The sequence below is a fragment of the Myotis davidii genome, unplaced genomic scaffold (genome assembly GCF_000327345.1).
Source record: "Myotis davidii unplaced genomic scaffold, ASM32734v1 scaffold173, whole genome shotgun sequence".
Taxonomy (NCBI): domain Eukaryota; kingdom Metazoa; phylum Chordata; class Mammalia; order Chiroptera; family Vespertilionidae; genus Myotis; species Myotis davidii.
The window spans coordinates 897,045-918,386 of NW_006286303.1; the positions used below are offsets into that span (position 1 = coordinate 897,045).

The window sequence follows — 21,342 nt, forward strand, 5'->3', positions numbered from 1 at the left end:
GGAAAATAAACTCCCAGCCTCTCCTTTTTTTTTTTTTTTATATTCTGGGATTTATTTACCTTATATAATTGAAACTTTGTAGCCTGGAGTTGGAGCTCAGAGCCGGCCAGGGCGGGCAGGAGGGAAGCTTGGCTTCCTCCATCGCCAAGGCTCCAGCTCTGTGGCCAGGCCAGCTAAAAGCAGGTATCTGGGGGTTATTTACCTTCTATAATTGAAACTTTGTTGCTTTGAGTGGAGCTCAGAGCCGCCACGGCAGGCAGGTGGGAAGCTTGGCTTCCTCCATCATTGGGGCAACCAAGCCTCCTGCTTGCTCCAGCTCCGTGGCTGCCGGCTGCCATCTTGGTCGGGTTAATTTGCATACAGTCGCTCTGATTGGCTGGTGGGTGTGGCTTAAGGTGTAGCAAAGGTATGGGCAATTTGCATGTTTGTGTTTTATTAGTGTAGATTTGCTCAAATGTCCCCTTCTCATGACACCTTCTCTGACCATCGATTTGAATCTGTAACCTTCCCCCACTCCTGGCACTCCCTGCTTCATTTTTCCCTAGAGCACTCAGCAGCACCTTTTAACATGCTATATACGATCGTGCTCCTTCTGTATTTCGCCAAAAGTGCCGGGAGCGCTATCGTGCTCCTCCTGCAGTGTCACTATTAGATGCTAGTAGTTCACTCTTTATGTGGGAAAAGAAATTTAAAAACCTTAACTTAAAATGCGTTGGCAATTTTAGCATAGTTCCTAGGATACTGGTTGGCACTCAAAGGGATAATTGACATTTCTGTCAGTCCTTCTCCATCAGAATATGCACTTTCAAATGGCAAGCATTTGCCTGCTTCCTTCAGTGCTGCATCTCTAGTTCTTAGAACAGTGTTAATTTATATATATCAGGTGCTCAATTCATTTGCTGAATGAACGACTCTCACCTTCCCCAAAGGCTGACCTTCAGTTAGTGAGATATACCATTGCCTTTAATCTCTAAGCATAGCAATTTGACATCATCCTGCCCCTCCTGTCTCTGGAGTCTCTCTTTTGGTTTATATTCTCTCTCTATTCCTACCACCATCTTCCTGGCTCAAGATTTCATTTCAATTTCTGCTTCAGTCAGGCTTGCCTCCTCACTGTCCTGGGAAAGGGACATTTTCTCAGCTTTGTCCAGACATCTTGCTCCTCACTCCTGGAATGCCCTTCCTCTTATTTCTGGCTTATTTAATCCCACTCATTATTTAAAACTCAATTCAAGTCCAATGTCTTTCATAAGGTTTTCCCCCACATTTTCATGTCACAGATTTCCCTTCTCTAAACTGTCATATATTCAAACTCATTTCCAGTTTTGAACTTAATATTTTGCTAATTGTTTTCAAAGTGTAGTTGCTTTTCCTAGCCAGACTTAAAGCTCTTTAGAAGTAAACACCTGTTTGTTAGGCCTGGCATAGTGAAATGCTTAATAAACAGGTACTCTGCACCTGTTTAATAGAACAAATTATAAATTCTTAAAGGGTAAATGCCTCACTCACACATCTTCATGCTCTCCAGTTTCTATATTCCACATGAAAAACTCAGGAAATAGTTATGGCATTTAACTAAATTGAATGATGCCTCAGATTACATATAGTATGGTCTGATACTGTATTTTACTGAAATTTAAAATTTAGCTCTTCTTTATCCAAGTAAATAAAATAAATGTTTTCCCTCACTAATGAGCACTCAGAAACTCAATTATTTTCTGCCTTGCTAAGAATGTACTGGAGTATTTCAAATGTCACTTGGGGAACTGAATACATAAGCTCTAATTCTAAAAGATTATGCTCTATACTCAGTGATGTCAAATTGATCAAATCCATACCTTTGTCAGTCCCTCATATTTTCCGTAATCTGTACTCTTCAGCCACTCCATCAGCTTGGCATATCGGAGCAAGTCTCTATGAAATGGATGATGATTGGGTAAAGTCAGTTCAATAGAGTGTTGAGCAAGAGTTGAACTCTGATCATGACCCTAGAGTGAGTGGAGTAAATAAATAAATAAATAAATATCATTGACAGTATAAAGAAACACTGTTGTAACTGAAAATTCTAAACAATGACCAAATGTGGATAAGCAAAGCCAACAGAACACAGAAAAATAAAAACTGAGTACTTACTTTCTTCTTTTATCATCCTGTGTATATCAACCGAACACCACCACCACAAAATAATCATAAACACTCAAGAATGGCACTTTGATAAATCAACTACTCATTTCATCTTCTAAAGGAGTTGAAAATTAATGTGTTCATGAAGCTTATCTCTCCCATATCATTTTACAATTTACTAAGCAAATAAACATCATGATACAAACTATTAAGAAACACACCAAATAGGGAAGTAATTTAAAACAAATTATCTACATACGTGGTATTTCCATGAGAGCCTACAATGTTTAATAGAACAGATAAAAACATATGGGATATGCCCTTGACCGGAATCGAACCTGGGACCTTTCAGTCCACAGGTTGACACTCTATCCACTGAGCCAAACCGGTTTCGGCCCCAGGTCCCTTTTGAAACAATCGACCTCTCTTCTCTACTTGGTCAGTATTTGTCATGGAACTCAGAGTCAGTGTCTAAGAGATGGGGAGTTGGAAGATTAACAGGAGATTCCCTTGAAAACACAAGTTCCCAAGAATAAGGGAAAAAAAGGACAGATGTATTTTAAGTCATTCTGACTCAATCTGATTTGCCTAGATAGTCAGAAGTTTTTTGTTAGCATTTTGTGAAAACTGTATTAAAATTACACAGATTGTTGGAATTTTGGGGTGGTTAACTCATTTCCTGGTGAAGTTACCTAAAGCTAACTAATGTGTACTCTACTAGCTGACATACATTAGCTTATAAACACCTTGAATTTAAAGAATTTATTTATTTTTAATTTGAGAGATTTCTTTCTTCTAATTTATATTCTTTATTATATACACAAAATAAGAATGTAGTAGTTACAGATTTTTAAAAACAATTTCTTTTAAATACAGAGTATCCAGAAAGAAAAATTCCTGGCCTAGGGAAATAAAGAGTTCTTTAGTAATTGAAGAGTATCTTTACAGTAAGAAAGATGGAAGTATCAGACACTTCTTTTTCAACATAATTTCTCATTGCTCCAGAATATGTTTAAAGTGATGATTCCTATATTTTGCTATAAAAACATCATGTGCTTGATTACAGGGTCCTGCTCTAGCCCCTGCTGGAGTGGTTATATAATATACAGTATATGCACTGTATCAGTTTTCTAAAATCTGAACAATGCTAAAAACACAGGGGACATCAGAGGTTTGGATAAGGGAGCACAGACCTGTGTGAATGTTTTTTTCTGGATGGCTGAGTGAATATAAAACGATCACACTTCCAAAGAATCATCCAGCACTAAGAGCTTAACAGTTGAAAAATGAAACTATTCTATATATTTGGAATGCCTTGGCACCTACATCTTTTCTGTGAAGTAAAGACTAACAGTAAATACAGACACAATAAAAGTTATTAAATAAAACATGCAGATATTACCATTGGACTATATATTATACCTTTAATTATAGTTGTCAAAGGTCAGTACGAACATTACATTTCAGAAATATTTTCTCCTGGCCACATGAAAATGATAATTGGGATTCCATTAAATCACAAGAATTAGATACTAAACATAGGTAGATATTATAATTTAGGTCTAATGATGTCTCCAAATTGTGTGTCTTAATTAGTTACACTGATGAACAAGGAAGAATATTTGAAACTTGTTACAGCTTATAAATGTTTCCCAAATATTCTGCCTTTATTAATAACAATATTAGATCTCTTTTTATTATCCAAAACAATTCTCCTCATTAATTTTTCTCAATGATTCAAGATTCAAAATTATTGTTTATGTTCTCCCACAACTATTTACTCAGACCACTACATTTTAAATTACATTATTTAATTTAGTATCAGGAAAGCTCTTCAATTAAAAACCGTCTCTTCTAAAAATGGGAAATTAGTTATTAACATTTGTAGAGGATTTTAGTTTCCAAAGCTGTCTCACATATTTTATTATTCAAAGCTTTCTCTTACACACAACCTTCTAAGATCATTATCACCTGAAAACTTCACTTCTAATATGAAGACCATCATTACCTTCACATCATTACTATTCAGATAAATTAAATATTAGTATTAACAAAAATATTTAATTTTAGAGAAAATAGTTCCAAATAACTTCAGAAAATAGGAAAATTACTTAAATTGTTTAACTAGTCAATAACATTGATAACTACCACATCTAGAACTCTAATGTACAAAGAATTCTATTCTTTATATATTTTTTAAATTAAAACATTGTTTAAAGTTTACTATAAATAAAAATAAAATAGTAACAGTGACAATTTATTGAATGCTTACTACCATGCTAAGTACTTTATATATAAAAATTGCAATCTTCATAATAATCTTGCAAAGTACTTTTTTACTCATTTAAAAAAATAGTAAACTCTATTAACATAATTTAAAAATAATATATTAGGTTTTGTCCAAATTAATCTAAGACCAATACATTTTCTAAAACTTAGTGAATTATAAATTTTCTTTAGTGTACATATTAATAGGATTTATAAATAAATTAGCTAATATTGAACACTACGCTATACCAAAGCACTGTTGTAAGTGCTGAACGTATAACAACATTAATCCTCATTACTAACTTAGAGGTAGATATTTTTACTACCCCCCATTATTCAGATAAGGCAGCTAAGGTGACACAGAGAGGTTAATGAACTTGTCAAAGGTCACCCAGCTAGGAGGTCACCGAGCAGAGTCAAGATTTTGAATCCAGGATGTTTGGCTCTAGTGCACACTCAAATATTTTGCTACACTGACTAACCGAAATGATATGTCCATGTGAAATGTTAAAAAACTTTTAAGATTTTAAAACTCTATTTTATGTCATGTTTATTTTTCTTTTCTTTTAATTTTTTTTTTTTAACTTACTGATTGATTTTAGAGAAAGAGAGAGGAAGGGAGGAGAGAGAAACATTGGTTTGTTGTTCCACTTATTTATGCATTCATTGGTTGCTCCTGCCTGTGCCCTGACTAGGGATCGAACTAACAATCTGGGCATTTTGGGACGACACTACCTGGTCAGGGCTTGTTTTCTTTTCTTTCTTTTTAAAAATTGACTTTAGAGAGAGAGTAAGGGAGAGGGAGAGAGAGAAAGAGAAAGAAACATCGATCAGTTGCCTCCTGTATGCACGGTGACTGGGGATCAAACCTGAAACCCAGGCATGTGCCCTGACTGGGATGTGAACCTTTCAGTGTATGGGATAACACTCCACCCAACGAATATTTTTATTTTCTTAAAGAAAAAAGAAAATCTGAAAAAAGTTCCAACAAACATCATGAAAATTGATTTTAAATAATCATATTTCTTTTCTAACAGATCATCAACCAATATGCTTAAGGAAACAATTTTTGTGACATGAACTAAATACTTGTGGTCTGTTACCCAGGTTTTATTTTACTATACGATGTTTCTATAAATACACATCTGACTATCTAGGACCTCAGAAAATTCACTTTCAATTAAACCTTATTAGCACTTACATATTTGTATACTCTGTATATGTAGTTATACAATTAGCAATTTAATATACACATTGCTATAGAGCTTTAAGTACATTAACCTCCTTACAAGCATCTTGAGGATGGGAGCTACTTCTTATTCTTACATATGGACTACATTATGTACATAATAGGCACACAATGAAAACTGGACAAAGAAATGTATCATAATTAGGTAATCAAATTTTCCCAACTAGTTTGTCCTACAACCAGGAATAGAAATATCCAGGTTTCCCGACTCTTTTGCTAGTTGACCTGATGCACTGAGTTCAACACATAGAAAATCTATTTTCTGTACTTGAGACATCCTCTTCCACCTTCTTCAGCATATCTGAGGATATGGTAACATTGTGGTTTTTAACATGCATCATTCACATGTAACAATACATGTTAGATTTTCAGAACTGCGAAGCATTCATTTTATACAAGCCATTAGTTTATAAGGCAAAGAAGCAAAAAATAAATATTTGATTGTTATAACAAACAATTAAGGGTGCAGAAAGAACTACTGTTTATGAACTGGTATTTCCAATACCACTGACAAATGTAGATAACATCACCGTCATTTTTAAAAACTAAGGAATTGTGTGGTTATAGATATTACTGAAATCATCCTATAAGAAAAATGTGAATTAGTATTTCCTATGTGACTTCTACATTTACTTTTTTTCTCAACACTTTTTATGTTAAGTGAAATGTTAAGAGAGTCTTTCCCGACTCCTCCCTCACATGCTTAGTTAGATCATCTTCTTTTATGCTCCCATATACTATTATCATAACATTTACCCTTCCTATCTATTTCCCTTCCCTAGACTGTCAGCTATTTGAGGGCAGGATCAGCTGCTCGTCTATCCCAAATAAATGTCTGGTATGAATTTCAATCACCTGGCAAATGATTTCTAAATAAATGAAGGAGTGAGTAAAAGAATGACAAGAAGAAAGGCCAAGCAGAATAAGATTAAATGCCTTTTTGGCCAAAATAAACTTTTGCTATGGGACATAAAAAAATGGCTACAAATATGGTTAACAGGTAGTGTAAGTCAGCAAGTTATAATCTATAAAGATTCTTTGGCTGTTAAGTTTAGCAAACTTTATAGAAAAATAAAAAGAATCAGAGAAGCTTGAGCCAAATTTGATGTACTCACAGGCACCGAAAGAAAGGAGGACCTATTATAGAGTTGAAGGAGAGCCTGAGTAAACTAATCAGAAATAAAATATATAGTAAATACAACTGAAAACAAACTAAGAATCCAATGTTTCAGACAGCATTTCTTAATGAACAAAATTTCCCACAATTCCTTTTCCCCAATAACCCTAATAACAGAGATAAAGAACATAAGAAACCTAGCTTACTATACCAGATATTAAAATGCCTTTTATCAAATCCCTCTAATGTACCCTAATATTATTAATATTATTGCCACAACTTTAATTATAACATTCTTTTCCATATAAAAATGTAGATAAATAATTTATGTGAGATTAAATCTACTGGGATTTACAATTGTGCTATAGTCATTTTTCTCATGTATATAAGTACACAGAGCCAATGAAACATTTCATACACTGAATCAAATCCTGGTTCTTATTTCAAAATATTGAAAAATAAAACAGGCCAAATAGTAAACATGTAACAAGTTTGGATTTAGTATCTTAATGGTATATTAAGAAATGCCATAGTAAGAAAGCATAGTTATTTATATGATTTCTAGAATCAGAAAAGTTTAGTTAAAGGAATCAACAGAGGCAGTTGAGGTACTAAATACATCTATGAGCAAATATGCACATAATTAAAAATCTTAAAATCAAATAAATGTGGGAAGAATATGCTGAAATCCCAAAGAAATACAATTTTTTGTAGGGATTTAAATTTAAGGTAATATATGAACAACTACACGAACATGCCAGTATTAACAATAAAATAAAATTACCTGTTGAACAAAAACATTGTTGAGGTGACTGGCCAGTCTCCGGGCAAAATGCTCTCGCAAATCACTGAAGCGCTGCTGCTGCTGTTTGACTGCCAGGAGCATGTCATGGCCTGAAATCAGATTATTTCTTGATTGCTTTCATGGGTAAAAATATTTCCCTGATGTTTCATGGGTATATTCATAAAAGTATCCATATTTAAGTTCTGAAGAACCCAAAGTTTTACTGTTTTATTTGTTTGCTTTAAAAAAAAAAAGGTTTGGGGAAAAATAGTATAGCACAGTAGTTCTCAAAGAGTGGTATTTCCTCAGCATCATTAGAAATGTGGATTCTAAGGCCTCAGCCCAGCCATACTGATCTGGGAGTGGGGGCTGGCAATCTGAATTTTAACCAGCCTTCTAGACGATTCTGATGCCAAGTCAAGTTTTGGAATCACAGCCCTCGCTAAACCTTGTGCTCTCTGGTCTAACCAAAGCATCCACTTTGTGCCAGGTTCTGTGGACTGTACTGAAGAAAAATCATGGTGTTAATTGGATCATTGATGGAAGGAACTGAAATGAAAAAGTTCTTAGTGCCAATAGAAATATGTTTGGAAATAAGTGAAACTTGTTTGAATAGTTAATCACGTAACCCTAAACCACTTGCCCCATGTATTTCTTGTCAAAAGTATTTTGCTAAGTTACAAACTAATCGCCGATCCTTGGTCACATTTACCATTTCTAATGAACACACCTGGTCGAAGAGCTACATTCATGCACTGCAGAAGGGCATCGGCGGCATTGGTGCAGGCCTCAATGCCTCTAGAAGAAGCAAGATCTCCTTCCTGAAGGGCCTTTATGTGACCTTTGGCCAAGTCCATGTGGTTCTGGAATATATGTAAATATAACATTGGCACTTGCAATTTTGGGAAATTCACAGGCTACTCATTCTTATCACTAAGATTTGTAATTATTTTAAACCTTGCTCTCATAAGACAATTAAAAAAATGTTTACAACTGGGTTTTACATATTATCCGTTAGATTTTTATTTATTTTTTGCTATTGGTAATTTATAACCCCACTTACCACAAGGAACTCTATCTCAGACAGGAGTTTTACATTATTAGTGTTACTAAGGTGAATTAGGTGGTTGCTTTCAGAGATCTGGTCCATTTGTTCTTTCACACTTTGGAGCATTTCCTCATAACTGCTGAGTTTAAATTCAATCTGATCTACCTCCTGCAGAGCCTCATCCAACAGATTCATCAGGATGTTCACTTGTTTTTCAGAGGCCATGATTGACTGGATGTTAGCCTGCAAAGTTAAAAACAAAAGTAACATTGTATAGTACTTAAAAGTGTAAAAGTATAAAGATGAAACACTGACAAATCTTTGACAGTAGAGTAACAAAGAATGGCATGTACATCTACACATCTACTTTGGTTCATCATTATGTTTACATTCCATTTTTTTTTTTGAATCCTCACTTGAGGAGTGAAGATATTTTTTCCATTGATTTTCAGAGAGTGGAAGGGAATCGGGGAGGAGGAGAAAAACATCGACGTGAGAGAGACACATCGATTAGCTGTCTCCTACACACACCCTGACCCAGGCCAGGAACTGAACCTGCAACCAAGGTATGTACCCTTGACCTGGAATCAAACCTCTGACCCTCTGGTGCTCAGGCTGACACTCTAACCACTGAGCAATGCTGGCCAGGGCTACGTTCCACTTTTTACAAAGCATTTCAAGAAGGTACACTTGCCTCTATGTCAAGATTAGGGACCAGGTCTCAGTATTTTATATTTTCACAGACTGTACAAGTACATTTCTGCCCCATTATAAATCACTAGAGGCCTGATACAGGAAATTCGTCAAGAGGAGGCCTTCCTTCCTCTGGCTGCTGGCACCAGCTTCCCTCTGGCATTTAGGACCCAGGCTTCCCTTGCAGCTCTGCTTCAACCGGAAGGTCGTCTGGAAGGACGTCTGGTCTAATTAGCATATTATGCTTTTAATATTATAGATTAGTAATGGTATATTCTCATTTCTGTAAATTAAGGGGCCATAGACTATGTCATCTCCAACATTTCTTCCAATTCTACTAGCTATAGGAATTTTCTATATTTCTCAACATTTATGTAAAACCCTAAACAAAATCAAAAATCACCTATGTAACACCTTAGGGCTTAGGCAAGGGGCTAGCAGTGGTATACCAGTCACTGAGGTTGCATGGAACTAATTTGTAACTGCAATACAATTTGTACTAACAGGATGTGGAAGAGCATATAGCCATAAGAAAGTTTTTCTATGGTCTTTTTTCTTTTTTTGTTTGTTTGCAACTACATATTTTTTCTAGGCAAAGCAGTAATAAACCACCATTCCCTTATCACTGTTTTATAAATGTTTCTGATTACTGTTTTTAATTCCCTGAAATATAGAAGTTGCCAAATCCAAAATTAAACTGCAAAGCAATATGATGACTTGAAACATATATGCAATATCAATTAGAAAATATAAACCACTAAGCCACATTAAGAAGGCAGGTAACATGTTATGAGGAAAAAACTTGGACAAGGAATAGAAAGTTAAAATACCAAAATTCTTTAATTCTTAACATATTCCTTATTCTCTGAAGGTTTTTCTTAAATGTTTACCTTGTCTAAACAAAACAAAAAACTCCAAGTGTTTATATTAGATTTTTTTCACATCACCACTGCTCCTTTTAGCTCTCTACTTTCTAAAGGTGTGCATTTATTTATTTATTTATTTTTTATATTTTATTGATTTTTTACAGAGAGGAAGGGAGAGAGATAGTCAGAAACATCGATCAGCTGCCTCCTGCACATCTCCTACTGAGGATGTGCCCCCAACCCAGGTACATGCCCTTGACCGGAATTGAACCTGGGACCTTTCAGTCCGCAGGCCAACGCTCCATCCACTGAGCCAAACCGGTTTCGGCTAAAGGTGTGCATTTAGATACAGACTCAGAAACTGTGTATAAAAGTTAAAGGATCTATTCCAAAACATTTCAGCAGGGGAGTCAAACATCCTTTCCCCCTGACTCTCCTGTTCTCACCACACTTATTCTGCTCTCTTTTGGTAAATGATTCCCTAATTTCAGCCCAATTTCTCTCTAAGTTGTACCGCCCCGCCCTCACCCCACAATAATGCTATTCTTTTGCACTGAACTATTCTGAGGTGTTTCAGAGGCTGGGTAAATCAAACCCTAAATTGGTTTCTGGCTGGCTACTTCATTTCATATCAAGAACCTCTCAAAATCCATAACCTTAGCCAACGGCCTTCACTGGCCTAACTGGCAGGAATGGTTCTGACATTTGATCAAGAACAGCGAAAGACTGATGGCAGTAGGTAATAAAGACAGCAATATCACACGGAGGCAGTAAAATGGGATTATCACCAGTCTTCTCAATCCACTACACATCACTAATCATAGATTACAAAATAGTCTTACCCCATCTAGCACCTGCAGCTCTCTGGACAACCTTTCAGCAAAGGCCTCAGCATTAGAAATTGCATATTCACAGCCTTCCATTATTATTTCAATATCCTGCTCTTCTCTTGCATTTAACTCTTGGTATTCATCTACTGCTTCTTCATCACCTCCTGTCACACTCTGGTTTTCTCCACTTGGAACAGATTCTTAAAGAAGGTAAAAATTAAAATAGTAAAAAAGTAGGAAGAACAGTAACATGGTACTTATAGGTAAGGTCAATTATAAACACAGGTCACATTTAGTGGCTGAAAAATAGGAAAGTGGTCACATTTAGTGGCTGAAAAATAGGAAAGTGATTCAAAATATGTGAAAAACTTATTTTTATAAAAAAATGGCACCTGTTAATGTTTATTATTAAAAAAAAAACATGCAGTTTAACTCAGTGACTTGTGTTAAAATAGGCTTTAGTCCCAATTTCCCCAAACACAATTAAACTAAAAAACAAATACAAAAAACAGAAACAAAACACATGAAACAAGCCTAGCCTTTTTCATCCTGCCTGAGGTACTTGTTGCTCTAACAAAACAATTAAAAATTTAGGACACAAGAAAACAATTTGCTTTCCTTATTATCCAGGTAACATTTTTCTTCTGTTATTTTTGTTCTTTTCACCTTTGTAACAATGTTTTGTTTTGTTTTTCAGTAACTTTTAACTGAAATTAAAAAATGCATCTATGATTCACAATTTATTCAGGGCACTGAAAATATTAACTGATATTTCCGTTTCTTTGTTTAGAAAAAGTTTCACATGCATTGATAAAATTTCTAAAGATCAGCTATTGAAGCTTTCTCAACAATTCTATAGTGAAAAGAGCAACAATAACATGGCTATTTAAAATTTCAGAAATTTACATGGGTCCTTATGCTTCATAACAAAAGACCAAGAGATCAAATCTGAGATGCTTTCTAGATAAATGTTTCAGTTCAATTTTTTGAATACACTTAACATGTGAGATTTTACATAAAACTTGAGGTTAAAAGAGGTAAAATAAAAAAATAATTGTTATCCTCTAAATAAATCTCTATTAAATAAAGTTACTGATTTTCATAAACTCAATGGGACACAATTTAAATCACAAACTCTGGATGCTTTAAATATACATTATTTTCTATGAAAATATTTACATTCAGTATGACTTGACATGTTAATTCATCCTACAACAAAAATCAGCTATTTCTAGGTAACAAAGGACTCTTAAGAATTGATAATTAGGCACATTTAGCTAATATCTGAGACCAAAAAAAAAAGAAAAAAAGAGGAAACTAAAACTTTTGGTACAGGCAATTGCAGATTACAGTATATAAATATAAGTTCTTTAGAGAGGCATCACCAAGCTCCTTGTCTTTTGAATGAGTCCATTTTAGCTCATTGTGGAAATGTTAAACTGTCATGTGTGACAGCTTATTAGCCACCAAGGAGCAGGGACTACGCCAAACATTCTGTACAGCTCTCTACACAAGTAGATATGTAAGATAAACAAACACTAAAAAATAAAATAAACACTTTAAAAGTTCATAACTGTTTCAGAAGTATTTTCTCTCCCATGAAACAGTTCTTTGAAAATTAATAATTAATAGTATCATTAATTTTATGACCGTATGGATTTTGTAGTAATAAACTTGTCCCTGAACACAATTTCATAAAATATGCAAACAATAGTACATAACAATGGCAAGTAATAAAAATATACAGAATAGAATAAGAAGAAAAGGTGTTACGCACCTTCTGTAACTTTAGGCAGTTCTGGAGAGTAAAAAGGTATGAAAAAAGCAGAGGAAAGTAAGCAAAGAATATTAGCTGGGTAGAAAAGTATACAGGCTTAAATATTTAAAATACTACCCATATTTCATTCATGATAAATCAAGGTTTAAAAGACAATGTCAAAATTAACTACAAAGTGGAAAAATCTATAAGAAGCTACATTTCCAGAGTTTATTTTTCTTACTTATTTTCAGACAGTTACTAAAAATACATTTATCTTTCTATTTTCTCTTAGTCCTTTAAGAAACACTACTGACTAGTCCTTGTAGGAGAAAACTGGGAAACAGATCACTTCCTGGGGATTATTTTTAGGTCAGTTGTGACTCATGCATTTAGTCTAGTTATTTTCACTCAAGGTCCAAACCTTTCTTTACCAGGACTGACACACCCTCACAAAGGATTAGTCATAAAACACTGTTAGAAAGGACAAAATTGAAGCAATTAAAAAACACTTAAGATATCAGTTTGAGCTGGCATTTAAGGATTCAACTCAAAGATTAAAAAAAAATCTGATTACAAAAGTGAAAAAGAAAAGGCCAACCAAATATTTCACTCTACTTCAACTGCTAACAAAGTCCTCTTTTAAAAATTACATTCTGCTGAGAATAAAAACTACTAAATCACTACTGCTAACATTCACAATGAACAGTCTTACTTACTTAGATGATTATCTCTTAAAAGGAGATGGTGATCATTTGTTTGGTTTCTAACATCACTCAAAGATTAGAGACATCTATTTCTTTTTTAATGGGAATTAATGGTCATGATTTTAAAGTCCAGTAAAACATTAAAACAGGTTTGTAAACTGAACTCCACTAAGCCAACACAATGCTTATTTGATTTATAGAAAGTGATTTTCAAAAGGAGATCCTTAAAGATCTTCTCAGTATTCTTAAAATTGATCTCAATTTGGGTTAATATTTATAAAAATGAAAACGTCTACACCTTTGTTTTAAGCCCTGAAAAACTAAACTGTCTTTTTTTTTTCTAAGATAGACACTTCATTCTCAATAACAGTAATATTCTTCTCATTTTTAATTTTGGTAATATTTCTTAATGAGATAAATATAGGCAGGATATGTATTTTCCCATATTGTTGACTTCATAAAATATATTGGTTTAAAATACGTATTAGGCAATAAATAACATCTGGAGATAAGTAATATTTGGAAAGAGGATAGAAAGCTTTGAAATTCACTCAACAGAATATTCAACCTTGAAATTTAAAAATAGATAGATAGATAGATACATACATACATACATACATGCCAGTTAAAATTAAACCACTATTTAAGGCATGACAAGCTACCGTACAGTTTTTGAAGGTCATTCCCTCAACACACTCTATCACCAAGACATTGGAGTCTGATGTTGGTGAGAGGGCAACTCTGAGGGCTCCTATACAAGGCCAGCTTTACTGGGGGAAGGAGCATAGGGCCTAACAGATGTGATCTGACTCTGCCAGTTCTAAGCATTAAGCCTGAAACCAGTAATGGGCTCACTAATTTATAACTGATGAGAAAGAATACTACATTTAAGGAGAGAAAGGCCCATGGCCAAACAAAAAGAGTAAGTAAAACAACATAGAGAAAAGACAGGCACAAGTGACTAAGAAAAGGAATCGTTTGAGGCATCTGAAACTGCTCTTTTTATAGGTCAGATTGGATGAATATTGGCAATTTCAGATGTTGACAAAATAGATTCTATTTTTAAATGTTAATATACAACTTAGGACAAATCTAATATTTTCCTCAATAAAGAGGAGCAACAACTCTGTCCTTTCAACTGCTTTTTTTTGAGATAAAGAATATAACACAAATTGCATCTACAAGGCATAGAGAACCATTTTCTCACAATGTTATATCTTTAAGAAAGAAAGTTTAAAAGAATAAAATCTCATATTTTCAATAATTAACAGTAGAGTTTTTGTCTTGCATCACAAAACAATCTGTAGTAACATTCCTAAAGACATACTGATCAAAATTATCCTAATTAACTTCATGTCTAAGGATTTTATCCTGATAATATAATAACTAATATTTATTGAGTACTTACTATGTATCTGACATTGCTCTAATCATGTTTATATATTAAGTAATTTAATCCTCACAACAATCCTATGGGGTAGATACTTTTATTACCTCTATTTCTTAGATGAGGGAAACTGAAACACAGAATAATCCAAGTCACACAGCTAGTAAGTGACAAAGCCAGGATTTGAACCCAGGCAATCTCCCTCCAGAGTTGTGTTCTTAACCATTACACCTATACAACTATACTCTGCACAAAAATACAGCTACAAAGATATTCATCTTAGAGCTTTTTAAAATAAGCCAAGATTTGTCCAGCTGGTTTGGCTCAGTGGTTGAGTGCCTATCTATGAACCGGAGAGCACGGTTTGATTCCAGGTTGGGCATGTGCCCAGGTTGTGGGCTCTATCCCCAGTGTGGGGCGTGCAGGAGGCAGCCAATCAGTGACTCTCATCACTGATGTTTCTATCTCTCTCTCTCCCTCTCCCTTCCTCTCTGAAATCAATAAAAATATATATTAAAAAAAGGAAATATTGGAAAATTAAAAGTAAATGACGAAATAAATTATAGCATACCCATATAATGGAATACTATGGTTCCATTAAAAATAAGGTTGGGTAAAAGAATAAACAAACAAGAAAAAAAAAGAAAGAAATTAAAAATAAGGTTGGGTATTTAATAACATGGAAAATGTTCATGATACAGTATATGAGAAAGTAAGTTACAAAACAATGTAAATTTCTTTATTTGCAAAAGTATATATGCATAGATTAGAAGAATTCTAACAAAATGTTATCTCTGAGGATTAAGATTATGTGATTTTTATTTATTTAATTTAATGTATCATTTATCTATAATGGTCCTATAATGAATAATCACTTCTGAAATAAAAATTGTCTTTAAATTCTTTTACAAAAAGGTAACTCAGTGTTCTAATTACTTTGAATAAAATCAAATTATATATTCAGTTATAGATAAAACTGATTTTACATGGACATTTTTATTTAACTTTACCTTCCAAAAGCTGTGAACTGACATTGACAAAATCAATTTTCTTCCGGAGATAGCGTTGATTCAATTTCCAAATGCATGAAATAAATGCATTCTTTTCAGCAGTGCTGCTGGCAACCCATTTATATATTTTTTCAAAATGTAAATCAAATTCAGGATTTTCCTGAAATAAAAATATACAAGATATTGTTTTTAATTATATCCCATTTTCATTACTGTAAAATCTACATTTCAATAAAACAAAAAGAAGTTGAGGCTGTTCTTGAAAAAAAATCACCATTAAAAATCAGTGATTTATAGAGAATGGCTCAGAGAATTCAATTTAGAGCAAAAACATTGTTTACCTCCCAAAAGAAGCTAGATTAAAAACAACATAGTGTTTTGGTCATTTTCTTCCTGTCTCTCTGAATTCTATGAGTAAAAGTATAGGATGTCTACTTAATGGCTTTGTGTCTCAGCTTCCTAATCTGCAAAATTACAATGGTCTCTACCTTTGATGCAGACAGTGATGGCGAACCTTTTGAGTTCTGCGTGTCAGCATTTTGAAAAACCCTAACTTAACTCTGGTGCTGTGTCACGTATAGAAATTTTTTTATCTTTGCAACCATAGTAAAACAAAGACTTATACTTTTGATATTTATTTTATATATTTAAATGCCATTTAACAAAGAAAAATCAACCAAAAAAATGAGTTCGTGTGTCACCTCTGACACGTGTCATAGGTTCGCCATCACTGGATGCAGGCCTAATTTTTCTTTTTAAATTGCCTATGGGGTTTTAGAGTTTTACCTCTTCTTTGGTAATGTACTTTATTCATAACTATGATTTGACACTACTTCCTTGATAAAGAATATGTCTCTAATTATAACATATAAGAAAAAATACAATCTATATCCTCCTGTGGTTTTCTCTAGAACAGGTCAGATAAAAAGCAGAGACTGCCCCTAACTGTTTTCAATTCTGAAAATAGAGAATGATTTAAGGTGTCTCAAAAGTCAAAAAGAAGCTCATCTGATGTGAAGAAATTGCACTATAATTTCTACATGTCTCTTGAGCCACATTATAGCGATAATTTCACGCCAGGCTAATTCTCCCTTGAATGTAAAACTACTTTACTACAATATAAAAATGAAAACATATGGACATATACTTTTCTTCATATCCAACGAATTTTAAAAAAATAGACTCAAATGTTAATAGTTTACAGAAGGCTAATATATTCAATTAATTTAAAGTGTTATTTAGGGGGAACAAAATGTAAATAAAAACCTTAAAGGCAAGAGAAGTTATATCAGACTTATACTGTGAAGACCTGAGATAATTTAGGGAACAGGATTTGACCTGTGCATGGCACTATCATGTTATAGTAGCATGGAACTACTAATTTAATTTATATCTCAATAAACAGAACTGAATGTCAAAAGATTAAAAACCTACATTTACAATGAATAGGTAGTTGCATTATTACTTACAAAAAAAAACACCTAAGAGTATTGGCAACTAATATGAAACTTGATGGGAAATGGTCTCTTCTCTGGGAATATTTCCCATAATGCCATAAAACAAGCTGAGTGCTCCAGTGGCAACACTCACACAAATCAATGTGTGATACTAAATGCCTAATGTTAGGCTAGGTATAAAAATTTTATGTTTTATATCCATATATAGCATATACACATCAAGGTGCCTACATAAAATAAAATAAAAAAGTCCATTAAGCAAGTCAGCAATGAGGCGTCATCTGTGAGAAAGCATTCCAATAAGCATTCAGCCAAGTTAGCGAATTATGCAAGTCAATGGGGTTATGAAGTGCAAATCTATTGAAGGAAAAAAGGCTTTTCAATAAAGGTAAGTTTCCAAAAAGCCCTTAAAGTATTTTCTCTTAAACAGAAACCTACCAAAAGAGTCTCTACTCTTTATCCCTCCCCAGAGTAACAAAAATTATTTGTTAAATAATTTATTAAAGTATTTTTTAAATCCCATTTTAATTTTCTTTCCAAACATACACATACACTCAAAGCATCCGCAAAACCCTGTTTCTGTAGTTTTCTAAAAACGGGGTGCTCCTTAGGAATACAAGCAAAGGCCTAGTTTGTACTTAAAGGCATTTTCTATATTTGAAAGAAATCTGAAGTCTACAGACATGCAGGGCTCTCCTAAAGTTGTTTTAGCTTCATTAGAAAATTATTTTTCACCTGACTCAACTGCCTGTCATTCTGTCTAGTTTTCAGTTCCTCACAGATTGGTACCAGGGTAAGAATAAAACGAGAATTTTATGTTATCAGATTACTCTACAGAGGTAGTTTTTTGTTTTTTTTTAAATATATTTTATTGAGTTTTTACAGAGAGGAAAGGAGAGAGATTAGAGAGTTAGAAACATCGATGAGAGAGAAACATCGACCAGCTGCCTCCTGCACACTCCCCACTGGGGATGTGCCCGCAACCAAGGTACATGCCCTTGACCGGAATCGAACCTGGGACCTTTCAGTACGCAGGCCGACGCTCTATCCACTGAGCCAAACCGGTTTCGGCTACAGAGGTAGTTTTTACTTCTTTGTGTCTTTTTAATAAATGTATGAGATTTAAAGCGTTAAATCAAAGGGCACCTATAGTGACATTAATGCAAACCTTGCTGCTTGCCCCATCAACAGTGCCAGTGTATGTGGTACCCAGCATTCTCTGGAGCTCTGGGGTTGCCTTTGGGCTGCAGAGGAAGAGGAGGAGGGGAAGCACCTAATTTAATCAGAGGAGTTCTCCTTGATTTCTTTGAATAAGGTACTGCTGTGGAAATCCATGCATTGTCAGTAATAAAGGTGGCCCTTTAACATGATTATCATCTTATTCAAAACTTTCTTGGAGTTTGAATATGGCTTAAATGAAAGGTGTAATATTTATATTCTTATATCTTATTCTTGAAATTCCTTAAAATAAGGTGTGTAACTCACTATCATTTCCTTTAATTGAGCCACAAACATCAGACAATGGCCTCAAAAGGTGCTTCAGTTGGTGATTCCATATTAATTCGTGAGGACTAAGGAAAACATGTATTACATGTCTGTTTGAACTGAGTTTTCCTGGAACAATGATTTTTTAAAAAACAACAATACACTGTTTTAAATCTGTACTAATTTATGGATTTTATACTAAGTATACCTGACTTATATGCACAGATTCAAGGTTATTTTGCTCTAGTTTATGTCTTATACACAAACATAACTGTAGCTCAAAAAAAGCAAAAACAATGAAGCAAATATATATATGTACTTATTTTCAGTAGCCTAAGAGTGGGGACTGGGAGAATGGAAAGTTGAATGATACAGTTTTGACTAATTCTTATTTAGCTGATGGACCAGTGGATCACAAAACAGCAAGATTAGACCATTTTAAAAGACATAATACTATGCCATAAAATGAAAGACACTTTTTGAATACAGGTAAAAAAAAAAAAGAAAGCACTTAAAAAAAACCCATACCTTAATAGCATCTTTGGCATCTACCACAGCAAGGTCTCGAAGGGCCCAAGCAATCTGCCTTTTGTAGAAATCTCCTTTATCAGATTTCTTGACTTTGACCACCTTCACCTGCACAGGGCGTTCAGTTGTCACTGTTGAATGAAACACACACTTACATTAGAAATATTATTCACTTACTCATTTGTCATTCATTCATTCAGTCATTGCAAATAAAGCTGTCAGGTGCCTATACACTGTACTAAAAAAGCAGCAATATTTCATAACAAATGCTATGACTGAAGAATACTCAGAATACTAATGAAAAATTCTAAATCATACTAGAGGGCCAGAGGCAGATTGCTTGAGAAATGATGCTCTTAAAACTCAACAAGAAATAAAAGCTGATTAAAAAATGGGCCAAAAACCTTGACACCTCACCAAGAGGAGACACAGGTCACAAAGAAGCATATGAAAACATGCTCCACAAATTAAAACAATAAGCTAGCACTACACATCTATTAATGTGGCCAAAATCCGAAACACTGACGATACAAAATGCTGGCGAGATGTGAAACAAAAGGAATTCTCATACATTGCTGGTGGGAATGCAAATGGTACAGTCCCTTGGGAAAATAGTTTCTCGGTTTCTTACAAAACTAAATATACTCCTACCATACAATCCAGCCATTGTGCTCTTTGTCATCTACCCAAAGGAGAGAAAAACAAATGTCTGCACAAAAACCTACACACTGATGTTTATAGCTGCTTTATTCATAATTGCCAAAACTTGAAAGCAACCAAGATGTCCTTAAGTAGGTGAGTGGATAAATTGTGGTATATCCAGACAATGGAATGTTATTAAGAACTAAAAAGAAATGAACTATCAAGCCAGGAAAACACATGGGTGAACTCTAAATGCATAGTATTAAGTGAAAGAAACCAATCTGAGAAGGCTATATACTGTGTGATTCCAACTATATGACATCCTGGAAAAGGCAACAATATGGAGAGTAAAAAGATCAATGGTTGCCAGGAGTGAGGGAGAGATGAACAGACAGAATGCAGAGAAGATTTTTAGGGCAGGGAAAATACTCTGTATGATACTTTAATAATGGATATAAATCATTATGCATTTGTCCACAACCACAGACAGTACAATACCAAGAGTGAATCCTAAAGGTAAACTATGGACTTTGGGTGACTGTGATGTGTCAGTGTAGGTTTGTTTTGGTAGCAAATATACCACTATTGTGAGTGGTATTAATAAAGGGAGAGCTATGTATGTGTGGGGGCAGGAAGGGGTATATGGAAAATTTCTCCCTCCCTCTTGGTTTTGTTGTAAACTAAAAGTGCTCTAAAAAATAAAGTCTTAAAAAGTATATTAATCCTATGATAGGATCAAAAATCTAGGAGTAAAGCCTTTACAACTATAAACCTTACTGAAAGGCATAAAGGATTAGTATCCAGATTATATAAAGAACTTAAAACAGCAAAAGGACAAGCAACACTACAGAAAAATGAGAAAAAGGTCTTAACAGGCAAATTTCTTTTTTAAAATTGACTTTTAGAGATAGAGAGAGAGAGCGAGATCAATTTATTTTTCTACTTATTTATACATTTATTGATTGATTCCTGTACATGCCCTGACTGGGAATCGAACCCGCAACTTGGCTTACCCAGACAACTGAGCTTCCTGGCCAGGGCCAACAGGCACATTTCTTAGACAAGGAAACTGAATAGATAATACATTTGTGAAAAGAGGCTCAATCTCATTATTAATTAAGGAGATCCAATTTAAAACCACAATGAAATACTATTTCACAACCACCAGACTGAAAGTATTAATAGTCTGTATAAACCCAAGTATCATGGTATGGTTAGTCTTCATTTTATATATATAAAATAGAAATCCTTTTGTATCTACTCAATACTCAATTTAAAAAAAATTTTTAAGAATAAATTTGCTGATCCAACAGTTTTTCAGCTAGAGAAACAATGAGAATATTTTAAAAAGGAAAAAAAGTCCTCTAGGAAATGAAAGAAGGATAAACAAG

The 21,342-nt window shown here is 34.1% G+C and overlaps 1 protein-coding gene across 1 annotated transcript in view; it reads right to left on the reverse strand.

Annotated features, from left to right (window-relative positions):
* Positions 1-21,342, reverse strand: part of EXOC1 (exocyst complex component 1) — a 55,413-nt gene that overhangs the window by 24,576 nt on the left and 9,495 nt on the right. Inside the window, exons 3-10 of the mRNA XM_006757836.2 lie at positions 19,310-19,459; positions 15,840-15,999; positions 12,757-12,777; positions 10,992-11,179; positions 8,606-8,833; positions 8,273-8,405; positions 7,543-7,652; positions 1,839-1,988 (exon numbers count right to left, since the gene is read on the reverse strand). Of these exons, the coding sequence (XP_006757899.1) occupies positions 1,839-1,988; positions 7,543-7,652; positions 8,273-8,405; positions 8,606-8,833; positions 10,992-11,179; positions 12,757-12,777; positions 15,840-15,999; positions 19,310-19,459 (1,140 nt within the window). The remainder of the gene's footprint in view (positions 1-1,838; positions 1,989-7,542; positions 7,653-8,272; positions 8,406-8,605; positions 8,834-10,991; positions 11,180-12,756; positions 12,778-15,839; positions 16,000-19,309; positions 19,460-21,342) is intronic.